The 25,770-nt window shown below is 42.3% G+C and overlaps 1 protein-coding gene and 1 pseudogene across 1 annotated transcript; both read right to left on the minus strand.

The window, feature by feature from the left end:
- Positions 1 to 4,802: 4,802 nt before the first annotated feature.
- Positions 4,803 to 17,992, minus strand: LOC105032518 (uncharacterized). Its single transcript, XM_010906979.4, has 4 exons — positions 17,550 to 17,992; positions 9,984 to 10,212; positions 5,238 to 5,362; positions 4,803 to 5,151 (listed from the first exon to the last, which is right to left on the minus strand). Exons 1-4 carry the CDS (start codon positions 17,901 to 17,903, stop codon positions 5,053 to 5,055), a joined length of 807 nt encoding a protein of 268 aa, XP_010905281.1. The 5' UTR covers positions 17,904 to 17,992; the 3' UTR covers positions 4,803 to 5,052.
- Positions 17,993 to 18,186: 194 nt separating this feature from the next.
- Positions 18,187 to 23,284, minus strand: LOC105032532 (uncharacterized; annotated as a pseudogene).
- Between the last annotated feature and the right edge of the window lie 2,486 nt (positions 23,285 to 25,770).

The following is a 25,770-nucleotide window of genomic DNA, read 5'->3' on the forward strand; positions in this document are numbered from 1 at the left end:
GTCGAATATCCATTGTCCAGCCCTTGGTCGGACGTATGCATCGGGATGTATGATAAACGGTGGCAAGCCGAATATCCTTCGATCGGTCGTGACCAGATCGGTATGTCGCGAATACGACTGCGGTCGTCTTGGCGTTTTGCCTTTCTTAGTCGAAGCTAAGTCGGCAAGTTAGCCAGCCGCATTAGTCGAAGCCCTTTGCCTTCAGAGGCCGAGGCCGTCGATTTCGGCGATCGACGATCGAGCCGTTGATTCGACGATCGACGATCGGCCATGTTGGTCGGGGCCTTTTGCCTTCAGAGGCTGAGGCCGTCGATTTCGGCGATCGGTGGTCGAGCCGTTGATTCGGCAATCGACGATCGGCCATGTTGGTCGGAGCCTTTTGCCTTCAGAGGCCGAGGCCGTCGGTTCGGCGATCGGTGATCGAGCCGTTGATTCGGCGATCGACGATCGGCCATGTTGGTCGAAGCCTTTTTGCCTTCAAAGGCCGAGGCCGTCGATTTCGGCGATCGATGACCGAGCCGTTGATTCGGCGATCGACGATCGGCCATGTTGGTCGAAGCCTTTTTGCCTTCAAAGGCCGAGGCCGTCGATTTCGACGATCGATGATCGAGCCGTTGATTCGGCGATCGACGATCGACCATGTTGGTCGGAGCCTTTTGCCTTCAGAGGCCGAGGCCGTCGGTTCGGCGATCGATGATCGAGCCGTTGATTCGGCGATCGACGATCGGCCATGTTGGTCGGAGCCTTTTGCCTTCAGAGGCCGAGGCCGTCGGTTCGGCGATCGGTGATCGAGCCGTTGATTTGGCGATCGACGATCGGCCGTGTTGGTCGAAGCCTTTTTGCCTTCAGAGGCCGAGGCCGTCGATTTCGGCGATCGATGATCGAGCCGTTGATTCGGCGATCGACGATCGGCCATGTTGGTCGGAGCCTTTTGCCTTCAGAGGCCGAGGCCGTCGGTTCGACGATCGATGATCGAGCCGTTGATTGGGCGATCGACGATCGGCCATGTTGGTCGGAGCCTTTTGCCTTCAGAGGCCGAGGCCGTCGGTTCGGCGATCGGTGATCGAGCCGTTGATTCGGCGATCGACGATCGGCCGTGTTGGTCGAAGCCTTTTTGCCTTCAGAGGCCGAGGCCGTCGATTTCGGCGATCGATGATCGAGCCGTTGATTCGGCGATCGACGATCGGCCATGTTGGTCGGAGCCTTTTGCCTTCAGAGGCCGAGGCTGTCGGTTCGGCGATCGATGATCGAGCCGTTGATTCGGCGATCGACGATCGGCCATGTTGGTCGGAGCCTTTTGCCTTCAGAGGCCGAGGCCGTCGGTTCGGCGATCGATGATCGAGCCGTTGATTCGACGATCGACGATCGGCCATGTTGGTCGGAGCCTTTTGCCTTCAGAGGTCGAGGCCGTCGGTTCGACGATCGGTGATCGAGCCGTTGATTTGACGATCGACGATCGGTCGTGTTGGTCGAAGCCTTTTTGCCTTCAGAGGCCGAGGCCGTCGATTTCGGCGATCGATGATCGAGCCGTTGATTCGGCGATCGACGATCGGCCATGTTGGTCGGAGCCTTTTGCCTTCAGAGGCCGAGGCCGTCGTAGATTCTCCGCTCCTTCGATCTCTATCAGGATCTGCACACGAGGAGCGGGGAGAGGGGTGTAGGAGTCATACCTGCGATGCGTCAGTCTCGGACTCCATCGTCAGGGTGACTTTTGGATTCGTCGGGGTGGCGAGACCCGACTATCGGTCGGGAGCCTGCTTGGTTCGGCGGGTTCCCGACCTTTCTTCCATTTTTCTTTTCGGCCCGTGCCTTAAGTCAGGCGCCGGTCGGAAGCTCCTTCGTCCGCGCGCATGTACTTGTACGCGCGCTCCAGCAGTTCGACGTATGTCCGGGGGAGGGTCTTGTCCAGAGAGTAGGTGAATCGGGACGCCCTCAGGCCCCGCTTCATGGCTGAGACAGCCATGTCTTCGTTGAGGTCCCGGACCTCGAGCATGGCCGCGTTGAATCGCGCCACGAAGTGTCGGAGCGTCTCGTTCTCCCCCTGCTTGAGGGAGAAAAGGCTGTCCGACGTTCGCGGCGGCTTTCGGCTAGTGCTGAAATGGGCCACGAACGAGTGCTCGAGCTGCGTAAAGGAATGGATACTGCCTGATCGAAGACCGGAGTACCAAGCCCTGGCAGTCTTGCGGAGCGTAGCGGGGAAGCCGATGCAGAAAAGAGCGTCGGTTGCCCCTTGAATCGTCATGAGAGCTTTGTAGCTCTCGAGGTGGTCGACCGGGTCGGTGGAGCCGTCGTAAGACTCCACGTGCGGCATCTTGAACCGACTGGGGATCGGTTCGTCGAGGATCAGTCGGGAGAGAGGTTGGGCGGTCTGGAAGTCGACGTCGTTCGAAGACCTCTGACCGTCCATCTGCAGTTGGGCGAGTAGGCGGTCGATTTCCTCGAACCGTCGCTCGTAGTCGTCCGCTCGTCGATGCTGGGAGACCCCAGGGGTGGAGCCTCCGAAAGATTCTGAGAGAGAGGCCGACGGTGTGCGCGGCCGTTTCTCCTTCCTTGCCCGTTCCAACGGGGAAGGAGAGGGCCGTTGGGACCGTCGGTCGTCGCACCGTGGTCGTCCCTCCTCCTCTCCGTGGGAGCGCTGTTGGGAGCGCTCGCATGGAGGCGACAGGGGTCGGCGCGGCCGTCGGCGGCTGCTCCTGGATGGCATAGGTCGGGCCGCCGGTTGTTGCTGGAGGCTTTTGACTGCGTCGGTCAGTACGGTCATCTGCCGTACGATGGCCGCAATCTGGGCCTCCGTGGTCACTGCAGGGCGCGGAGAGCTAGGCTCCGCCACCGGTGGGGGCGGGGAGGCCTCTTCCCGGCGGGAAGAGCGCCTCGCCGACCTAGTGACTCTCGATCGTTGAGCTCTTGTCTTTGTCATGCTGTCCCCTTCCTGACGCGCCAATCTGTTGCGGCCAATCGCCTCGTCGCCCGATCGCCGGGGAGCGTGCACCTGCAAAAGGAAGTCCGCACTGACCGGAGGCGGCTCCGGTCGGGGACCCTCCGACGGTCAAGTCAGAGAGGTGACTGGGCAACAGTGAAATGCAGACAGAGAGCTCTGAGAGAGGGAGAGAGAGGGAGAGGAGCGAGCCTGCGTATGTGGGAGAGACGGGCGGATCGATCCCTTGCACTATTGCCTTCCCCGGTTTATATAGTGGAGCACGGTATGGCGCCGTCATTAATGGCGCGGACAAGTGAGGAACTGTCAACTCACTTTGGACTGTCAGAGTCGTCGTGAAAATGTCACGTCGCCGTGCGGCTGTCAAATCACCAGGGTTGACAATGCCCTCGGCGGGACAATGCCCCTAGGTAGCCGTGCCGCATGTCCGTGTCAGAGCTGACAAGGTCTGGTGGCTGTACGGCGATCAGAGGAGTCGACCGACCCTAGGTCGGTGGCCAGCTGTGTGGCGCCGGGTGGAGATTTGGGCCCCTCCGATGGTCAGCCGGGCATGTTGCGAGAGTCGGCCATCAGACTTTCTGGCCGGTCGGCCAGTCGGTCGGTCGGTCGGTCGGCCAGTCGGTCGGTCGGCCGTCAGAGTCGGTCGGTCGGCCGTCGGAGTCGGTCGAAGTCGGCCAGTCAGTCGGTCGGTCGGAGTCGGCCGTCGGGGTCGGCCAGTCGGTCGGTCGGCCGTCGGAGTCGGCCAGTCGGAGTCGTCCGTCGGGGTCGGCCAGTCGGTCGGTCGGCCAGTCAGAGTCGGCCATCAGACTTTCTGGCCGATCGGCCAGTCGGTCGGTCGGTCGGCCAGTCGGTCGGTCGGAGTCGGCCAGTCGGTCGGTCGGCCGATCAGCCGGTCGGTCGGCCGTCGGAGTCGGTCAGAGTCGGCCAGTCGGAGTCGGCCGTCGGGGTCGGCCAGTCGGGGTCGGCCGTCGGGGTCGGCCAGTCGGTCGGTCGGCCGTCGGAGTCGGCCAGTCGGTCGGTCGGCCAGTCGGAGTCGGCCAGTCGGTCGGTCGGCCAGTCGGCCCCTTCGACCGTAAGTCGGTCGGTGGGGATTCCCCAGCAGTTCCAATTTCTAATGCTGAAGTAAGCTAGTAGACCCATGTCCAAAAGAGTGGCTGGGGACAGTTGCTTCAAAGGATGATCGACTATTGACAGGCATTCTTGGCAGTGTCTGACAACATCGCGCAAAAGCTGCCTGGCTTGGTTGGAAACACTGGTGTGTGGGGGCTGATGTTGGTTGGTTTTGATCAAAAAGGACATGTAATGTTTAAATTCAAAATTGATCAAAATAAGCAATAACAACTACTATAAGACAAGGAAATGTAGTTAAGACTAAATCAAAGATTGCTCATGGAGTGGAGAAAATAATTGTGAGCTGTCATTGTCAGCAGACAACAGAAAAGAGCTAATGGGAAACTTGATAGACTACAGACTAGATTTGAAGCAGGAAGTTATCAGCATCATAACCTCATGAGCTGTTGAATGGGATTCCATCAGTATCAAATTAGGGAAACTCTGCTCATCCTGTTTCAGACAGTGAAATATGAAACCCACTAGCCAGAGGAATTTCTCCCAAGCTGTAAATTGAGATAGATAACACCATGAGACATGCAACCAAAATCATATGTACCCTCATCTGCAGGCATAAAGTGGACAGCTAAATCTTTATTCACTTGCACCCAGGGTCAAAATGATAATTATTTGACTGTCTCCAGGGAGCAGCCATGCAACCAATGCGTAAAAGTGCATAGAGCACCATATAGCATCATAAAATCACGTTATAATAGCACATACAAAGCTGACTTTGACAAAAATGGCTGCCAGCCAGTAACTAACTTTTTAACTGGATTGATGAAAAAAGGTTTTACAGTGCTCAACACTTATAAAAGATCTATGGCAAGAACAAGCTAGCCCATTTAAATGGGCTAGCCCGTGAAATATATCATTTTCTACAAAATCCAACATATGCAGAGGTGCTAATCCACCTTGCTCGTCAATACCATTATGGTCGGTGCCATTCAAGGCAACTTGCAAAAATTGAATGGATATGAATGATGAGACAAACATATAGCATGGAGTCAGTCGGCTGAGATCCTTTCCACACTTGCCTTCTGCAAGCTTGCCATGTATGTGATGTAGATGGTCCAAAGATATGAGAATGAATTGCTTACTAATGGCTGAAAAATAAATAGCATCCACGTTTAGAGCAATTGAAGTGCACTTTAAATTAGCAGTTGGCAACAGAATAGGTCTCAGATGTTACCTGTAGATGGACAGGGATGAATCTGAAAGTGATGAAATCACACATGGGCCAGTATACAAGCCCACTTTTCAATGTAGGGATCAAGTCTCTCTTCAATCTGGCAATGATCTCAGCACCAGTTTCACCTAAAGAATGACATCATACATGAAAATATGAACCCAAAAGCACAGAATTTCTAGCTAACAGAAAGAACATATGATTTACTGATTAACTTTAACAATCAGTTTCTATTGTGCTGCAGTGAAAGAACAAAAAAAAAAAAAAAAAAAACTACAGAGGACAAGGAACCTATCATTGTGTATATTAGCTGAGGAAAAGATAAATTTGATCCATATTAACTTTTAAAAGTTGTAAGATTTTTATAAAGCAATATTAAAGGGGGGAAGAACCAAAATTTTCTTTAACAAAAAGGTACAACCCAAAATCCATTTCTACACATTGGATTGTGGGACAACTTTGGTCTCTGAAAAAAAATACATAAAGAGGTCAAATAATAAAAACAAGGCAACTAATCACATAATAAATGTCATAACAATTGGCTTTTTAAGTTTCCCACTGCATTCATGGAATGTTGATGATATGAACACCGGAAACTAAGAATGGAGTCCATCCTACAATATAAACCTAAACTCCAGATGAGTGCATCACTGAAGCACTGTGTTTCCACAACTCACTGAATCAATATCATATCGTGCACATTGCATGCATCATAGTCTACTGAACTAAAGTGTGAGCAAGTTCAATAACACTAAACAATTGTATATCGGTAGCTATAACCAGTTGCTAGAAGTTGAAACAGTCATTTAGTCTTTCATGCAAGGCAGTGCAACAACACACACACACACACACCCACCCACACCGTGCCCCCCCCCCCAAACAAAAAAAACAAAAAAAAAAAAAAACTTTTGTGTGTGCAAGTGTGTTTAGACCAGGAAAAATAGCATTCACTATGCAAGAACCAAATAAATCTTTTAGGATGTTGATTCATGACAAGAATAAGAAGCACAACATCTAATGTTTTCCAAGTCCAATAGAATCTCTGAAACTTCTTATCAATATAGTCCCTCATTGATGGTTCTTTTTCAACATAATGATTGAAATATCAACAAAGACTTCCCCCCATGATTATCAACAGTACTCATGCGACGTTGGTTATTCTTTACATAAAAAAGAAGGATGACAGTGAAAGAAAACACAGATACAAGTTATGCAACTTAAGAACAGGTTTGACATTCATAGTGAGATATCTTGCATGTTGTTATAATTCTGCTCTGATCAACTAATCAACTGATCAATAGATGAACCAAAATATCCTGGGAAGGGACATAAACTGATGGCAAGCGCCATGCACGCTAGGAGACAAATCTTAGTTGATACCATTAATAGTCATAGTGGTCATAACAAGTCAAGTATTTGCAACTTACTACCTGATACCAACTAAAACAGAAAAAATCCAGCCATACCTCTGAACAGATGTGGTATCAGCCAGTTAGGAAATTTAAGGAATTTAAGCCCATTTGAGCCTCATAGCATATTCTTTGAATGTAAGAGTAACCTCAGGCAGCATGTGGTTTTTCTCTCTGTTATAAAACCACTACAGTTCAAAAGTAAAGAAAGAGGGAAAATAGTAGAGTATGACGAAGCTAAAAAAGCAACCTTTCTTACATTCTGAGAAAGCATATGCCTCTTTACTGCTTAATCTAAAAAAGAAAGATTCCTGTACTTAAACAATAAAAAACTAAAATACAATGATTGCATCGTCGTGTTATACCCAAATTGTAAATGTTATAACTGCTACGTGATTAGTATGCTAAACAAATTCCTTAAATGAGTTGTTTACCCTAAAATATAATGATTACATAGTCATCTTATGCCCAAATTGTAAATGTTGTAATTACTACATGATTACTATGGTAAACAAATTCCTTACATGAGTTGTTTGCCTCCATGGTGATTATTCTTTTACTGCTTTTTGAATTTTCTCATTCTGCCTTAACTTTTTTTAAGAGTTTTTGTTTATTAAATTACATTAGTTTCCATTGATGGAATGATCCAAGCCAATTTCATAGCACACCAGCCAGTATATACGAACTAGTATCAGAGATATTATGTCCTAGTCAAAATTTTACAATATCTATACCAATCCTTAAACTCTTGGTGCTGGAGAAATTCCCAGAAGAAAGCTTATCAAGAATTTCACTTGAGAAAAAATATTACAACTCAGTCCAAAATTATGGGACAAGAATGAGTTAAAAATTGACTTCAGATATAAAGATAGGATACTGAAAAATGTTAAATCAATAAATAGAAAGCTATCTAAGTAGATGCATGATGACCTTGATTTCTTTGAAGAAAAGCTTGTCAACACCTATCGTCTTCAACAAGATCTAGAAGGAATTAACAGCACCAATATGTAGCAAAAATCAAATAATATTTGGTTACCAAAAAAATCAAAATAATATTTGATATCACCACCTAATATTTTTGCAAAAAAAAAACTATCTCTTGTTTAGGAAATGGAGGTGGAGTATAAACACAGCTTCATTTATCAATCATCCTCACACCACACCCCCACCCCCCCCCCCAACAAAAAAAAAAAGGACTATTGCTCATTATAACAAGCTCAAACTGCAAATAAGATTTCAGCCCTAGAATCAACTTTAGCAATCCAAAATGAAAGAAAAGATCATAACTATTCACATTATACTTTGTCACTCTAAAAGCGCTGATCCTGCTACATGATAAATGAGTTTCCTTACTATAAAGGTCAGCATAAAAATTTTCAATCCAAAATCATATTCCTATGGCAGCAGAAGGTGACACAAGACTTACAGGATGTAGCCCTAGAATTGTGAAGGAAATGTACTTTTTGGTCCGAACTCAAATTAGAGCATTAACAAATTGGGATGCTCTTCCAATCCCTGACTAAACATATGTAACTTTACATTAAGTGCTCTCCTAGTAAACCAATTTTTCCACAGTTGTCTGCAGACCACTTTGGATCTTCACCATATTTGTGCCCTTACTGAGCCCCTTGTTCTTGCACAAACCTTTCCCCACATAGGTACATCTTTGTTTTGCTATCCTACTTCAAGCTCCCTCAGCTTGAATGGCTTTCATTTGCATAACATACTAACACATTCCATTGGCTTACATCTTTTTGGTTTGAAATGCCCTTTATTCAAAACATTTTTACTAGATCTACAATTACTCTTTCTTTGCACTGCTTGAAAAATAATCATAAGAGGTGACAGTCAAGAACCTGGATGAAAATCATGAACACTGAACTGAAAAATTACCAAAAACATGAGAAAAAGAGCAACAACTGTAGCTACCTCACTGCAACAATGTAGTGATTCCTTCCTTTTATGAGAACATCAATGTCCATTTCAATCCCACGTGCAAGAATTAAAGTTTGATGTTGGGTTGACAAACAGTCATGAAAAGCATATCAAAACCCTGAATGAATCCTAGTTTGATATCTCTGTGTGCAGGAATTTTTCCGCAGTTTTAATGTCAAAGGCAGACCTAAAAAGGAATGCTCTGTAAATGAGTATTCATAAAGCTGATACTAAATACCTGGAACAAGGCTTGATTGTTTTGGGCATAGTTCTACAAGTCAACTCAACTAAGCACTAAACCTAAACTAGTTGTGGCTATATGAATCCTTCTCCTCCATTCTGCTCTATTTAGGACCATACTTTCTAAACGATGCAATGATATCAAGTCCTTCCTTACTACGTCCCACGTGATTTTCGGTCTAACTCTGCCCTTCTTCCCCTCTATAAGTATTAAATCACTTCTCGCCACTGGTGCGCCACTAAGCCTACGTTGTGCATGTCCAAACCATCTAAGGCGTCCTTCAATTTGTCCTTAATTGGTGCTACTTTCACCTTTCTATGAATGACTTCATTTTTTTATTCTATCTTTCCTTAAATTATCACACATCCATCTCAATATTCTCATTGAAGCCACACTCCTCTTGTACACATGTTATTTCTAACTGCCCAATACTCTGTATCATAAAGCATTGCTGGTTGTATGGCTGCCCTATAAAATTTTTCCTTCAGCCTTGTAGGTATCCTACGATCACATAATGAAATTTAAGATCATTTATAAACAAAACCCAAGAGTTCCTAAAATGAAGGAACTAACAGCCATACTTCCACGCCCACACACTAGTTACATTGAAATATATCTGCTAATTTCAATAGGATGCAAGATGCCAGCAATGGTGTTAGCATGAAAAGAAATAGCAATCAACTATATATCAGGATTAAATTCAAAAGAAAGATATCTTATTTACACTTTATTTATGAAGATATTTCATATGGAACGGGCGAATCCACCTATTGATTAGCAAAGTAACTATAGTTAAAATGGTGAACAAATGATTTTAGATGACATCAACATAATCATTTAGGTCATTTAACTATAAGAATGTATCACTTGAAAAAAAAAATGGAAAAGAAAAAAAAAATATTCCCAAAGAATTTGAGCCTTAGTGCAATTCATGAAAACCGATATGTCAGATAATATGTATTTAATGCACGACATGAATAACGTTTCGGCTACACAAAACTGAGCAAAAAAGATGTGATGAAAACATAAAGTTTGCTTTAACTATCAAAATTCAATAGTGAAAAAGAAATGTGACCATCATGCACGACATAATGTGTCTTTTCATATCATATATGTAAACTTTCAATTTATGTATCTTGGAGGGTGAAAAAAAATTATCGATACCTTGTAATGCTGAATTTACTGAGTAGAAAACTGCATTCATTATAGGTGCATACAAAGTCTGCCCGATAAACATCTTCTTAAAAGTAGTGAGAACATCTCGCTTTGGCAGTATTTTTGACAAAAAATTGAACCATAAATGCAATGAGGGTCCCGAAACTAGCATTCCAAAACCAGCCATGCGCAATGTTCTGATCAAATCAAGGGAATCAAACGGTGGGAGTGTGATCATCTGATAAGATAAAAATACAAGAATCAGAAAGGAGTGAATTCAAATGGAGCAACATTGGTTTCACGGAAGTGGAATACCAAGGAATCAAAAAGAAATACATTCATGAAATACATTCAATTTATATTCCTTTCGATATTGAGCCTTTCATCAATTAAGCATTCATACAGAAGGCTTGTCATTTACAGCATCTCTTATTGGCAATAACATAATTCTAATTTAACATGAAAGGAGAATTGGTTTCATTGTCTCACTACAACTTTATAAGACTCTCTTTTCAAAGAAAGGCATGGTTTCACTGACAAATGAAATGCCACTGTTTATTTCAATCAAAACAAGTTAGACAACATAATCTTGTAAAACAGATTACCATTAAGCATATAATGATAATTCTCATTTGAAGGGAAACATTTTTCAGGGGCCTTGCCAAATACTGTAAATGACTTATGGCATATAGATCGTTGCATGGTTATTTCCTTTTTTAATTAAAGCTATCCTTGCATACTTAATTTCTTTTTTTTTCAATTAAAGGTTCCTTGCTTCTCAATGATGATCTACCTCATAGCCTATTCTTAAATTTCAAAGTCCTCCATGTTGATATGATATGATCATTCCTATCCTTTATTGGATGATGAGCATGAATTAGATGCATATCATGTGCAAGGATTATAAACCTGCACCAACAATACCGACCGTGCACACATGCAATAAATATTCAATTAGAATTGACAGGAGGCCAATGCCAGGAATTATTGGAAATCTTTGTTGATCAAGCTTATCAAGGTTATATCAAGTTAACTGTTCAAACATAGCAAGTCAACAAGTCACTTGCATCCTGCCAGACAAGATCCTACTTAAACTAATAAACAAGTTACAGAAATCATGTCATATTAGCAATTCAATAAATAGATAAACTTTTCGTTAGAGATTTTAACTTCTTCATTGAATGGGTTGAGTCTGCTTGCCACTTATCTAAATCTCCATCCAAGTCAATTACCTGGCACATTGCTGCCCCTAGCCTCCCACATTCATCTAATAGATGGTATGCATGAACATATAGATTTTATGCTCAGTTTAGTATCCAATCCTGCTAATTTAATCCCATTTACTTATTCAATTGTTCTATCTTTACTAATTTTAAGTTCAATGCCCTGAAACTAATGATTAATGAGATTTGCATCATCTCATCTTTCTAAAACAAAAGCAAGAGTTAAATGAAAACATTCTACAGAGACAGTTTCACATCTAGTAAAAAAAATTCATGAATTGAGTCCTTCGATGGTTCTTCCTTTCCCAATGTTATATATTATTCATTTTTCCAGCATGCTCTATGACAAACAATTCTGTGGCACACACACGAACAGATTTCACCTTGGCCTTTTTGCAACCCAAAATAAACACCGATAAACAAGCACAAATGCACTTCAAAGTGCACAAATAAACAAACAAAATAACAAAGAAAAAAAAACATTAGAAAGTTTATTACATGATAAATAAGCAATAATTTAGAGTGCATTAGAAGAAAAATGTGACCATGCGCTCAAAATATCATAAGATCCCTGCCTAGTTTACCATGAAAATTTCTTTATGACTCTGTTTCTTGACCTTCAGAAAAGCATAAACGAACAGAAATCCATAAAACACAATTCACCGTCATAAATTCTTAACATGACCCTGGTAGCATGATTCACCTAACAACTTTCAAATAAGTTTTCTACCCAAGACCATTGAAGAGGAAACATCAAAATAATGTGCAGCCTTGACACCTCCCCGACTAAGGCATCAGTCTTGACCAAAATGGATCCATGACAAAGAGCTTTCAAGCATTATGCTACCCTGTCAAGATGCGTTCGTGACCAAGAGCTTTCCAGCATTTACGCTACCTTGTCAAGATGCGAGTAATATACACTGAATACTCAAAGTTCTTACTTCCAGGGAGTTGACACACATCTAGCAACTCATGCAAGTGTCATGTAATGGCCAAATAAACATATCTACAAAAAATTGCAAAGAGAGGCAACCACATATCTTGTGATGCCGAAGGAATTTTCAACTCCATCCAACAAATGGAGTAGACCATTGAAACAACAATGTTAGAGACTTAGGGGCTGTTTGGTTTTCTAGTTTTAGTAAACAAACTGACCAAAATACTAAAATCAATAGGTTTTATATAAATGGCTGTTTGGTTGTTTTCTATAAAACATTTTTGGTCAAGATTGACAAAGTCATAAAGCCTGAAATGTGAGTTTCATGAAAAACAAGCCTTTCCCGGGATTTCATAAAACCTATTTTATAGAGAATTATATTTTATGAGCGTCTGTTTTAAGAAAAGACAGACATCCAAACAGGCCTTAGAGTCATAATCATGGACTTAAGACTAGGATGGATGCGGTAGATCATCAAGGCAATTACAATAAAGACATCAGCATTGCTTTAAGACTAGGGTAGAATAAAGTTAGTGGTTAATTATTGCTTAAATGCCATTCTATGAAAGAATATTCAGCTTGTAACAGTCTATCTGTAGTTATAGCAAGATTTTTTTAATGCTATTGGCAAATTGGCACATGTGATGCATGTTAAAAAGAAAAATATGATTTATGAAAAACAAAAATAGATATATCCTTATAAAACAGAAATAAAAAATAAAAAATGAAACAAAACAAAAAAATAGAAAAAACTTAAAATAGAGAATAATATAAAACAAAATAAAATCAATATACAGTACAAAGAAAAGAAAAGCTTAACAATCATCAACATCATTATGCTCATAACCCACTCTATGCCAGATTCTGAATCTGAGAACCCTGATAATCCACTTTCTATAAGGACCATTAGCGATAAGGCCCTCTCTTTAAAATATCATCGGACAAATATATTCTAACAAATTAGGAAACTACATTACATCCATTATTTCCTCACCTTCTTCCATATTTATTAGAGATTAAAGAAGGCTGGTTTGTTTTGAAAGAACTCGAAGAAGAGAGGAGTGGGCATTGAGTGGCTGATTTTTTAAGGAAATAAAGATGAGCCCAAGTGAGATAATCTTTTAGAGAGTGTAGAGATATTTTAAAATTAATTGAAGTGGAATTTGGTCCAAAAGATTGACAGATGGAATATCCAAGAAATGTTCCAAAATTCAAAACTCTCCTTTTATAATGCAGTACAGATAAAAACCCACATAGCCTTGTGATTGAATGTCCCATTACATCTATATTTTAGAGTAAGGGTGTAGAAAAGCCAAAGCACAAGCCGAGCTGGAGCTAGCTCTAGCTCGGCTCATTTAATAATCGAGCCAAGCTCGAGCTAGCTCATTGAATTTTGAGCAAGCTCAAGCTGTTGTGGAACAACTTGTTTAAGATATTTAGTGAGAGTCTAGCCTCATTCAAGGATTTCATTTATAAAGTTTGGAGTAATAATCCCTATTATTTTTTTAGTCAGAGTTAAAATACATTCTATTCTACATAGCCCATAATAATTTATAATGAATAGTATAAAATAATTATTTTTTTGATAATAATAGGTAAAATCATATAAAAACGTATAAACTACTTAAAGTAGCATTTTGAGCTAATTCAAGAGCTTAAGTGAGCTAACCGATGCTCTAACTTGGCTCATTTCTTAACCAAGCAACCCAAACTCGAGCTAGCTCAAGAAACAGCTTCCTCATTTGACAGCCCTACTTTAGAGGGCATATGTGAAAATTTCTAAAACAGTTTCAGCAGCTGATTACAAATAATAAAGCAAATTGAGCCAGCTGTAATGAAAGTTGCAGTTTAACTAAGATAAATCCATGAGAGAAAATAATAACAGAAATGAACCCTAGCTATGAGGTATATTCGCTAAGGAGTTTGTGTACTTTCTTGGCATTCTGACCAGAGTCTAACACAAATCTTAAATAATTCTTCCAGTTTATTTTATTCTCTCCCACTGTATTATATTGATTAAGCAACAGACCCACATGTGCAAATACGTGCCTGCACATAAGACAAACGACCAATCCCCAAACCCTTCCAAACCAATTCAAAGCCGATAGCAACATTCCAAATTCAAATAAGAGACCTCATCATGCCAAATCCATATCTAGAAAGCAAATATTATATATATATATATATATATATATATATATATATATATATATATAAAGAGCCTACAGGCAAGTTAAAAACTAAAATTCATTGGCAGTTTCTCTGAGAGACTAGACTCGAACGTTTCAATATTTCAGTAATTTTGGCAGTGATTTGTCCGAAGCTATTTCAAAATGGGAAAAAACCAAAAGACAAAAAAACTTTAAAAAAGATAAAGAAGTATATATACAACACCTTTTTTATTTATAATATGTTCTTTGATATGAACTTCAAAGAAATCAGTCAAGGGGGTAAGAAGAAAATACTAGAGATGATAGAACAAGTCTAAGAATATATATTGGATAAAGAATATTTATTGGATGTCATTATAGAATGTAGTAGTGAATATATGATGACAATCTAACACAGAATGGTGCAACCTTGGGAAAACATGCTAGTAACAAACGACAATTGAATACTAAATCTGAAGTGTAAGGCATCGAGTCAGGTAAAAATAATAAGTAATAAAAGAATGATCATGAAAAGCAATCAAAGAAGTAACTATAGATATAAGAATTGCTTGGTTAACATAAATCAAGTATAATATGTCAAGCCTTGCTATTATAAATTAGTGGAAAACTACTGATAAAAATGATTAAAAAACAAATCATACATAGATTGACTTGCTCAAGAACAAGTATAAGTACTCTTGAACCTTCACAAAAGTCACATCTGGAATTCTTGACCTATCAGCTATAGGTGATATGCCCTATCTTAAGCTTAGTTGCTAGATTTGGGTATAGGTTTGGAAGCATATATGTTTGCAGATTCAGGGAAGCAGAAAGAAGCACTTAAGAAGCAGTGCTGGTTCAATATCCTAGAAAGATTCTGGAGGACATGTATTACCCTAGGTAGAAAATTCCAGCTACTGAACTCTTAACTTAATAAAGAAAATACCTAGAAATGAGGCTACAGAATATTCAAGGGGTAGCACAAAACAACCATAACTACTTGATTTCAAATGAAACTAATCAAAAGCTTATAGGATCTCTTGAATTAATTTCAAAACAATTTTAGCCAAAACTAGAATGTTATGATTTTGGCGAAACTTAAAACCATCTTTATTAGGAAAGAGTAATAGTCAAATTACACTATGATACCGCTGATAGAACAACTAGAATAAATACAGTATATTATCTTTGGATGCTAAATTGATAAAAGTTAAAATTTAGATCTATTGTTAATCTTGCCTCACAATATCTCATATAATTGTCATTGTGCCTTTCAAATTTTTCATATATAAACTCTTTGTGATGATTTTTCAAGGCTCGAAGATAAGATTACATTCTAGAACCATCACCTATGTCAATAGGCCGGCAATATGGTATAGTATCGTGCTGTGCCGTTTTGATTTGTACTGACAAAGGAAAACTAGAGAGAGAAAGAGAGATGGTGGGAGAGAGAAATGGGGGGGGAGAGATGCCTGGATAGGAAGAGAGCGAAGGCTCGAAAGCCCTCCTCTCCTCCTCTGCTGGTCTGCAAGCTCTGTTGGGCGAAACCCCTATTTCGAATGAAAAAAGGCTCGGCCAAAAGAGATAGAGAAACAGGGAGGGAGAGAGAGATGCCAAGAGAGGGAGGATGAGATGGAGGACATGGAAGCCCTTCTCTCCTCCTTCACTCATCCATGGGCCCCGCTAGGTGAAGCCCCTATTCCATTCAAAATAGGGGCTTAGCCAAAAGAGAGAGAGGAAGGGAGGGAGAGAGACCGAGAGGGAGAGGGAAGAGGGAGAGAGAGATGCCGAGAGAGGTCGAGAGGGGGGCTCGAAAGTTGTCCTCCCCTCCTCCACAGGCCCCACTAGGCAGAACCCCTCCTTCAAATGAAACAGCGACTCGACTAAACTTTTTTTTGTCATTCTTTAAGTGAAGTTGGCCAAAAAAAAAAAAATTAGGCCAAGCCCCTGTTTCATTTGAAGCAAGGCTCTATCTAGTTAGACCTACAAACAAAAGGACAAGGAGAGAAGGGCTTCTGAGCCCCCCCCCCCCTCTCTCTCTCCCTCTCTCGGCATCTCTTCCCCTACCAATTTCTTGAACCAAGGGGAAGAACCATGCCGGTCCACCCCGAGTGTGGCTCGGCATGCCCTGAACTAGCCTATTCAAGATGGTATGGCAAACCTTGCTCGGACACAGATGCTGAAAATATTTGGTGTCTTTTTGATTTAGGCTCATGTACATATTATCCTTTAACATTTCATAATGTTCATATTGTGTTGTATATAGTTCCTATATAAAACCTAGAGATAAAGCATTGCTTATAAATGAGTATATATTATCTATATGTGTTTCATATTGTCTCATGTATTACCAGTTATTACAATTGGGAACTAGGTGCAGCAATCATTATAAGATTCTTTTGCCTGCTATTATATATAAGATAAACTAAGGATCAGATAACCATGAGCCTAATGGTTCTAATATTAAGGCATGGCCCTTGTGTGGTTTGGCAATTTAGAATTTTCATTTGGTAGGGGCCAGCCTTGAGGAATCCCATTCTTTTTTGGATCCTAATGCATATAGAAAGCCATAAAAAGAAACTTTAAATCTAGAAATCAGCATGCACAAAGTGTAAACACTAGAAAAATAGAGTATTCAAGATAAAAGTTGGATGGGGTAAAGCCATAACAATGGGAATTAAGAATACACATTCTTTCCACTCCCATACATCGTCTTTTACCCTATCTTTTCTTGGATAACATAACATCGGGATTTTCTCTAGACACAGAGATACATTTTCCTTACAATCATCAATTAAAGAAAGTTCGACTCTTAAACTCTTATGAAGTAAAATTTTCAACTAGTTTTCAGTGTCACATATTGGTTCTTATATAACTCAAATGCAGAAACACAAAATTGTAACTTTCCCAGGAATTGAGCGAACATGGATGTGCAACCACACCCAATCCGAAGTTCACATGAAATGCTGCAACCAACCAATACGTTAAAACTATAAGATAAACTACACCTTAGAAACTTAAAACACGTATCCGTCTACCAACCCCACCTTTCACGAAATCACAACTTCTATATCCATTAAAGTCAACCCCCTTTCTGTTTGCCCACCGACAATTAGAATTCAACAAACTAATCAACAACTTGAGATTCAAGGCAGCTTTAGCGCTCAGCAGACATCCCTATGTTTCCTCACCAAAAAACATGCAGCAAGATAGGATTGTTATAGCAAAAAACGAGAAAACGGAGATAGACCAATAGACACGGAACCTGAGAAGAGACATCCGCGGCAACGAAGATCGCCCCCGACGTGAGGCTCTTCGTGAGGACCGGGCGAGTTTTGATCATTCCCAAATACCAGTTCACGAACCCATTCCGAGCGAAGGAAGCAGCAGCAGAGGCAGATGCAGAGAGAGAGGAACAAGAGGAGGCAAAGAGGGAAGCAGAGGCGGGGGAGAAATGGGACGAGGACTTCTTGAACTTGGAAGATAGAAGGTGGGTTCGGACGTAGGCTCTCGCCGGCGGGTGGTTGGTGAAGGCATCAGAAAGGGAAGGCCGGGAGTGGTGGAGAAGGAGGAGGCGGTGGGATCGCAAGCCGCCGCTCCGTAGGAATCCACCGCTCATCTCTTTTCTTCTCTTTAGTTTTCCCCTATTTGCTCTCTTCGGCTCTCCCTCCTCTCTATTTCTCTATCGCTCGCTCGCCCGCTCGCCCGCTCGCTCGTCCTTTTATCGCGGAGAGGCGTGAGGGTTGGGAGAGGGGAGGTGGGGGAGGGAAACTTTGAGCCGGGACCGGTCGCGGTCGGACCGATACGCTTTGACGTGAGCCGCATGGGAAACGGACGGCTCTTGTGGACTCGAACTTGGACCCTTTCCGATTTTTGGCATATTCGTCCCTCCTGCATTTAATTTACACGGGGCGAGGATGGAAATTCCGGTGCAAGTTTGGCGTGCGTAAATGCTTGGGATTTGGTTGCCGGTATCTCCGAGATTCTGGGGCGGTGGTCCATTGATTAAGAGACGGGTATAATGAGAAGATATTGGGAGTGGAATTTTGACCCGCCACTGGGTTTGTCGACCGACTTGCCAACTGTTAACACGTTCCCACGCTAAGCATAAATTTGCTCCCTTTGTCCTGCACAATTTTGGGTTCTAATTGTATCTTTCATCGGAATGATTCTTCTTCTTTTTTTTTTTTTTTTTTTTTTTTCACACAATATTAATCATTAGATCATACAATTTAAGATCACTAAAAGAGATTGAAATGATTTGACATCTATATAAGATGCAATCTAAATATTAACGTCGTAAAAAAATAGATTAATCTTTTTTTTTTGTATAAAAATATATTCTGAATCTTATAAATTATTAGGGTACCCTCCCAATTTAACGTCTACTTCAGAGACACCATCTCGAATTTAAAAAATTCCAAACAAGTTTTTCAAATTTCTAAATTGGTCCTCTATCTTCCTAACGAATGGACGGCATGAGCCTGTTGTTATCAAAATATCTTTGTCTTTTTCATTTTCATAATATGGATGAATAAAAAATTTTGAAATACTTTTGAGATCTATGCAGTAAGTGATTCTTAACTATAGGCCAACTAGAGGTACTTTGAGATCTATGCGGATGGATGAATGAAAGAACTAGGAGTACTTTTAATCAATATGATGGATAATTTTTAACTATGAGTCATACACTAAAGATGCCATAAGATCTATGCAGATGGATGAATGAAAAATTTAGAATACTTTGAGATTTATGTAGTGGGGGATTCTTTACTATGGACCATATACTAAAGGGTGCTTCGAGATCTATGCGATGAATGATCCTTAATTATGGGCCATATAATAAGAATACTTTGAAATTTGTGTAAGAGGATTAAAGAAGGGGTTCAATGTGCTTTGAAATTTGTAAAAAAAGTAGATAATTTTCAATTATAAGTCATATACTAATAGTGTTTTGTGATCTATGTAAGCAAATGAATAAAGGCATTCATAGTGCTTTCAGATATGCATAGTGGATGATCCTTGACTATGGGCCATATATTAAAGCTGCTTTAAGATCTATGTATATACACGAATGAAGATGTTCATAGTGCTTTGAGATCTATGTGGTGAGGAAAAAATGAATCAATCAAATTATGAGGAAAAAATAAGAAAATCAATGTATAATGTAGCTAGCCTATAGTATTTATCCCACCATTGCATCAAACATGCAGCAACATGATCACATACCACCATTCAGCAAGGTCCACCCTTTCTTCTGCTTTGCCTTCATTAAATTTAGCTTAAAGGATTTATCTCTTTTATCATCCGAAACCTTGCCAATTGGATGAGATCATCTACGGGAGAACTTGGTTTGTCCTACGGCTCCTGGCACATTTTGTTCAAGACACAAGGGAAATGGTTCTAGTATTACAGGTTTGTGTGGATATTGAGGAGCTAGGCCTTGCATGAGATCGCTTAAAATGAGTTGAGCTATCTAGCTAATCTTGGGCCCTTTGCCATGAACATGCATGAAGGACAAGATGGCCAAGATTGCTGCATTGCTATGGGTTCAACCATGACATAACAAACCATGGCTATCCAAGGCTGTAGGAGATGGAAGGAGCAATGATTCTATAAAGATGGAGGAGAAAAGCATAGCCGATATAGTAACAAAAGGATTTGTTGCGGTCAATCCCCTCATCGTTTGGTCGCCGGAAACGAACACCTGTAAGAGAAGTCCACACTGACCGGAGATGCCTCCGACGGGGACCCTCCGACGGTCAAGTCAGAGAGGAGACTAGGCAATAGTAGAAAAGAATCAGGGGCTCAGCGAGAGAGAGAGAGCTCAGGAGCTTAGAAAAATCTCCTCTCAACATTGTTGCCTTCTCCGTTTTATAGTAGGACGCGGTGTGGTCCTGCCATTAATGGCGCAGACAACCAGGGAGTTGTCAAATCGCCGGAGGCTGTCAGAGTCACCGCGGACTGACAAGTTGCCATGGGCTGTCAAATCACTGGGGCTAACCTATGTCCTAGGCAGGACGATGTCCCCAGGGCAGCCACGCCGCATGTCCTTATCAGGACAGCAGCCCATAGCGGTCATACGACGTTTGGGAGAGCCAACCGACCATACGTTGGTATTTAGCTGCGGGACGTCGGGTGAAGACCCAGGGACACCGTCGGCTGGTTTGGCGCATTACGGGAGTCGGACGTCGGCTGCCACCCCCGCCCGACAGTGAGTCGGTAATTTGGGCTCCGTCGCTAGGTTAGTCGAAAATGGAACGGGTCTGCCCGACCGACATACCTTCGATCGGATAATGTCGGTGGCTATTGTCGACAGTCGTCGGTCGGTGCGGTCGGTAGAGTCGGGCGCCGATCGAACGAGTCCGAGGGTGAGTCGGCATAAAAGGGGTCGGTCGGTATATCCCAACAGTCGCCCCCCCACTCCTGAGTCGGATGTCGTGCTGGCCAGCGTTTCTGCGTGGGCGACGGCTTCGAGCGAAAGGAGTGGATATCCATCACATCGTGCTTCGACTCTGACGACCGTACCAATGAACGATCCGGCGTCAGACGTCCCATTGGGAACAGGAACCGCCGTTTCTGCCGTCTCCTCGGGAATGCAAACCGACGTCGGTTAGTGAATCCTGAGACACGGTTTTTTCGCCACGTGGCAGGGGGCCATTGGGCCGAACCCATTCAGGCGGATGGAGGCAACGTGGCTCGATCTGGGACAGGTGCGTCGAATCGTCGAACCGAGGGAAGGCCCAGATGCTGCCACGTGTCAAAATTCGGGAGACCCTCGTTGGGCATGCTCTTATCCCGACCGTCGAGGGCACTATATATACAGGGTCACCTGCATCCAAAACTCCACTTTTCATAGTCCTGTTGCCGAGACTCTGATCGAGTGGTTCTCCGGTCCTAAGTTTCAGGTAGTTATGCTGACTCAGGAGTGGGGGGGCAACTATTGGGATATACCGACCGACCCCTTTTATGCCGACTCATCTTCGGGCCCGTCCGATTGGCGTCCGACTCTACCGACCGCACCGACCGACGACTGTCGACAATAGCCGCCGACATTATCCGACCGAAGGTGTGTCAGTCGGGCAGACCCATTCCGTTTCCTACTAGCCGAGCGACGGAGCCCAGATTACCGACTCACTGTCGGGCGGGGGTGGCAGCCGACGTCCGACTCCCGCAATGCACCAAACCAGCCGATGGTATCACCGGATCTTCACCCGACGTCCTGCGGCTAAATACCGACGTATGGTCAGTCGGCTCCCCCAAACGCCGTACGACCGCTATGGGCTGCTGTCCTGACAAAGACATGCAGCGTGGCCGCCCTGGGGACATCGTCCAGCCTAGGACATAGGTCAGCCCCAATGATTTGACAGCCCACGGTGACTTGTCAGTCCGCGGTGACTCTGACAGCCTCCAACGATTTGACAACTCTCCAGTTGTCTGCGTCATTAATGGCAGGACCACACCGCGCCCTACTATAAAATGGGAAAGGCAACAATGTTGAGAGGAGGTTTTTCTAAGCTCCTGAGCTCTCTCTCCCTCTCTCGCTGAGCTCCTGATTCTTTTCTACTGTTGCCTAATTTCCTCTCTGACTTGACCGTCGGAGGGTCCCGCCGGAGGCATCTCCGATCAGTGTGAACTTCTCTTGCAGGTGCTCGTTTCCAACAATCAGACGACGAGAGAATTGGCCGCAACAATATGGACAACAACTATCTCAAAAATATATTTGAAAAGTTTACAACTATGACACATAGCCTTTACATATGTATGTCCTTGATTTTAGCCTTTACATATGCGCATCCTTGGTTTTAGTCTCCATAGATCCTGTAATATTAATGTTTGATTACTCTAATTTTTTCCACATAATCTATCTATGATAGATATGTTTCCTTAATATAAATATGGATGATTCTAAACTGCCATTTGTTACATAGATGTAGGAAATGTATCCTTAATTTTAGTCTCTACAGATCTTATGATGGATGTGTTTGACTGCTAATTTTTTCACACAATCTATCTATGATGGATGGGATAAAACTTCTATAGTCAGATCGATCATGAAAGAAATTATGATCGAACATACTTCGGAAACATCCATCAAAAGATGGGTGGCTGCGTGCACTTACATATGTGTGTTAAAATACTAAAAAAAGATAAATTGATAAACCTTAAGGTTACATTTGGAGCATTGCTATTTGGTACACACAAGTAATGTTGCAGTAAAATTACTGAAAATCTTGATTGACATGTTAGATATGATAATTAGATTACTGATAATATAACATCAAATTCTCAAAATATCCTTAAATCAAATTATTAGTTTAGTATTTTAAATTATTTATTTAATTTTTTAAATGATAAAAATTATTATATGAAAAAATTATTATTTTTTAATATTTATTATCATTATTATTATTATTTTCTTCTTTCACCTTCCCCGCACGCCACACCCCGACGCCCCTCCCCCCACCCCTGACCGTCGTGCCTCCGGCACCACCCCCCGACCTCATCAGCCTCGTCCCTACCGCCATCACCGCTGTCCTACTCCGCCTCCTCCCGGCACCCTTCCTCACCACCACCATCCCCCTCGACCCCACCCTCAGCACCTTCGCCGCATCCCTCGACTGCCATTCCACCACCATGAAGTCCACCCCCTCCAGCTCCCCCATCACCTCCTCTCCCTCCCCAACCACCACTCCCCACTCCACCAACAGCAGCCCTGCTCTTCGCATCACCTCCTCGTACTCCGCAGCTAACCTCTTGTTTGGGACGATGCACACGTGCTGCCCCCTCGTGTGCCGTGCGGCAGCCTCGAGGCCGAGGCTGGTGGCGGCGCCGTCGTCGTGCTCCCAAGCCTCAATAATGAGTTGGGTATTTCACCCCCCCAGCCATGGCAACGACCAGCTCTGCCACGTTGGTCTCCTTGAGTTCACGGTCTGCGAGGACTTTTACGACGTCGATGTAGGCCTTGGAGGCTATCTCCGAGCACCAAACTAGCTTCATCCCCTCTCTCTCTCTCTCTCGTGAGGAAGAAGATCGTGGGATGGGTGGTGGCGGAGGAAAGGACGACAGCAAAGCAGCGACAGACAGCACGGTCACGGGAGGGGGTTGGTGGGAGGCATGGGCAAACGACGGATGGCACCGTCCAAAGAGGTGGGAGGGGAGGACAATTTCATCCAAAAATTTTATTACAAGATTACTAAAATAGTGATAATCTGGATAGCCACCCCTCCCTTTGGTAATCCAGATTACCTCATGGGAGGTAATCTAGATTATCTAATAATCTGGATTACCAATCCAAAAAGTATACCAAACATTGTAATCTGGTGGGACCTTTTTAAATTGTCAGCAATCTAAATAGATTGCCAGCTACCAAACACAACCTAAGGGTATTTAAACAGTTTAGATAAACATCATATAACCATCCTTTTTCTGATGGATGTCCCAATATATACATGTGGCAGACAATGATGGCCTAACCATAATTCCTTCTATGGTCGGCCCGAATATGAAAGTTTTATTCGTGATGGATGTGCTTCCTTAATACTATCCCTCAAGCGAAGGAGGTTGTAAGGGACAACGCCAAGTTTGGTGAGCAAATAACAAAATCTGTCTCACAAAAGGGACTTGGTAAATACATCTACAAGTTGAGCTTTGGAGGGAACAAACCGTGTAACCAAGTGTCCAAGTGCAACTTTTTCTCGAACAAAATGATAATCTACCTCAACATGTTTAGTGCGGGCATAAAAGATAGGATTAATAATCATATGGAGAGCACTAATGTTGTCACATAATAAGATAGGAGGCTGGCATAGGGGAACACCAAGATCACGTAGCAGGAAACATATCTAAGTAGTTTCAGCTGTGGCTAAAGCCATGGATCTGTACCCTACTTCAGAGCTAGAATGAGAGATGGTGGGTTGCTTCTTAGCTAATCAAGAGAGAATATTACCTCTAAAAAACACATAATAACCAGAAGTAGACCTTCGTGTTGATGGACACTCTACCCAATCTGCATTGGAATAGCTGTAAAGACTAAGAGAGCAATTTTTGGTTAAATGGAGATCATAATCAAAAGTGCCACTTACATAACGTAGGATCCTTTTAACCAGCTAAAAATGATATTCAATAGGACTATGCATATATTGATTCAAAAGATTAATAGCAAATGAAATATCCGATCAAGTCATCATAAGGTATTATAAAGCACCAATAAGACTTCTGTACAGCTGAAAATTAACCAGCAGCGAAGGAGCCATGAGGTTCAATTTTGCTAGTATAGAGTAGAAATAGACTTACAACCATCCATTTGATGTTGAAGAAGTAAATCACAAGCATATTTGGACTAACAGAGATGCAATCCATTAGTGGTATTATGCACTTCAATGCCCAAAAAATAATGTAAAGGGCCTAAGTCTTTCATGGTAAATTCTTGACTTAATTGATCAATAAAATTATTAAGAAATGTAGAGTTACTATCAGTGACCATAATATCATCTACATATAGAAGTAGATTATGATGCCAAGTGAAGAGTGAAGCACAAAAAGTAAAACATCATGATTACTACAGTGGAAGCCAAATTGTATAAGAAATGAACTAAGGTAGTCAAACTATGCTCAAAGGGCCTGTTTTAGACCATATAAGGCACGTTGAAGTTGACACACATAGTCAGGATAAGAAGATGAAACAAAACTGGGTTGTTCCATATACACAGGCTCTTTGAGAAATCCATGCAGAAATGCATTTGTTCTAAAAGTGTTCCCACAATAAAATTTTTAAGCATACGATCATCTCTTATCCAATTGATATAGGCTGGATTGATCTCTTTCTTATCTTTGTCATTTAGTTGTAACCTTCGTGGTGGTTCAACATCTCCGGTCACATGAGAAAGGAGTTCAACACTATCAATGAGTGGATACATTTGATCACTCCAAAGCAGATAGTTTTTTTGAGGTTAGTTTTTTGGGTACTAGTATCATCATTTGGGATAAAATGGTGATGTTAAGAATAGAGTTGGGAGAGGCCATGTCAACGAGGCTAAAGGGTTCCACTGGTATCGTGGAGTTGCTCTAATACCATAAAAATAAAAAGATATTTTGGTCTCTTCTACAATCAATAGGGAGATAGATTAGTATTTTATTAGTATTTATAAGGTATAAAATAGAGAGTATTTACATGGACAATAGCTATCACAAAAACATATTTAAAAAGTTTACAACTATTGATTTTAGCCTTTACATATATGTGTCCTTGATTTTAGTCTCCGCAAATCCTATAACGGTGGTGTTTGATTGCTCTGATTTTTTCTACATAATCTGCATATAATGGATGTATTCTCTTAATATACATATGCATAATTCTAGACTACTATTTGTTACATAGATGTAGGAAATGTGTCCTTGATTTTAGCCTCTGCAGATTTTGTGATGGATGTGTTTCCACATAATCTGCCTAAGATGGATATGCTTCCTTAATATAAAGTACTAGG

The sequence above is a fragment of the Elaeis guineensis genome, chromosome 13 (genome assembly GCF_000442705.2).
Source record: "Elaeis guineensis isolate ETL-2024a chromosome 13, EG11, whole genome shotgun sequence".
Taxonomy (NCBI): domain Eukaryota; kingdom Viridiplantae; phylum Streptophyta; class Magnoliopsida; order Arecales; family Arecaceae; genus Elaeis; species Elaeis guineensis.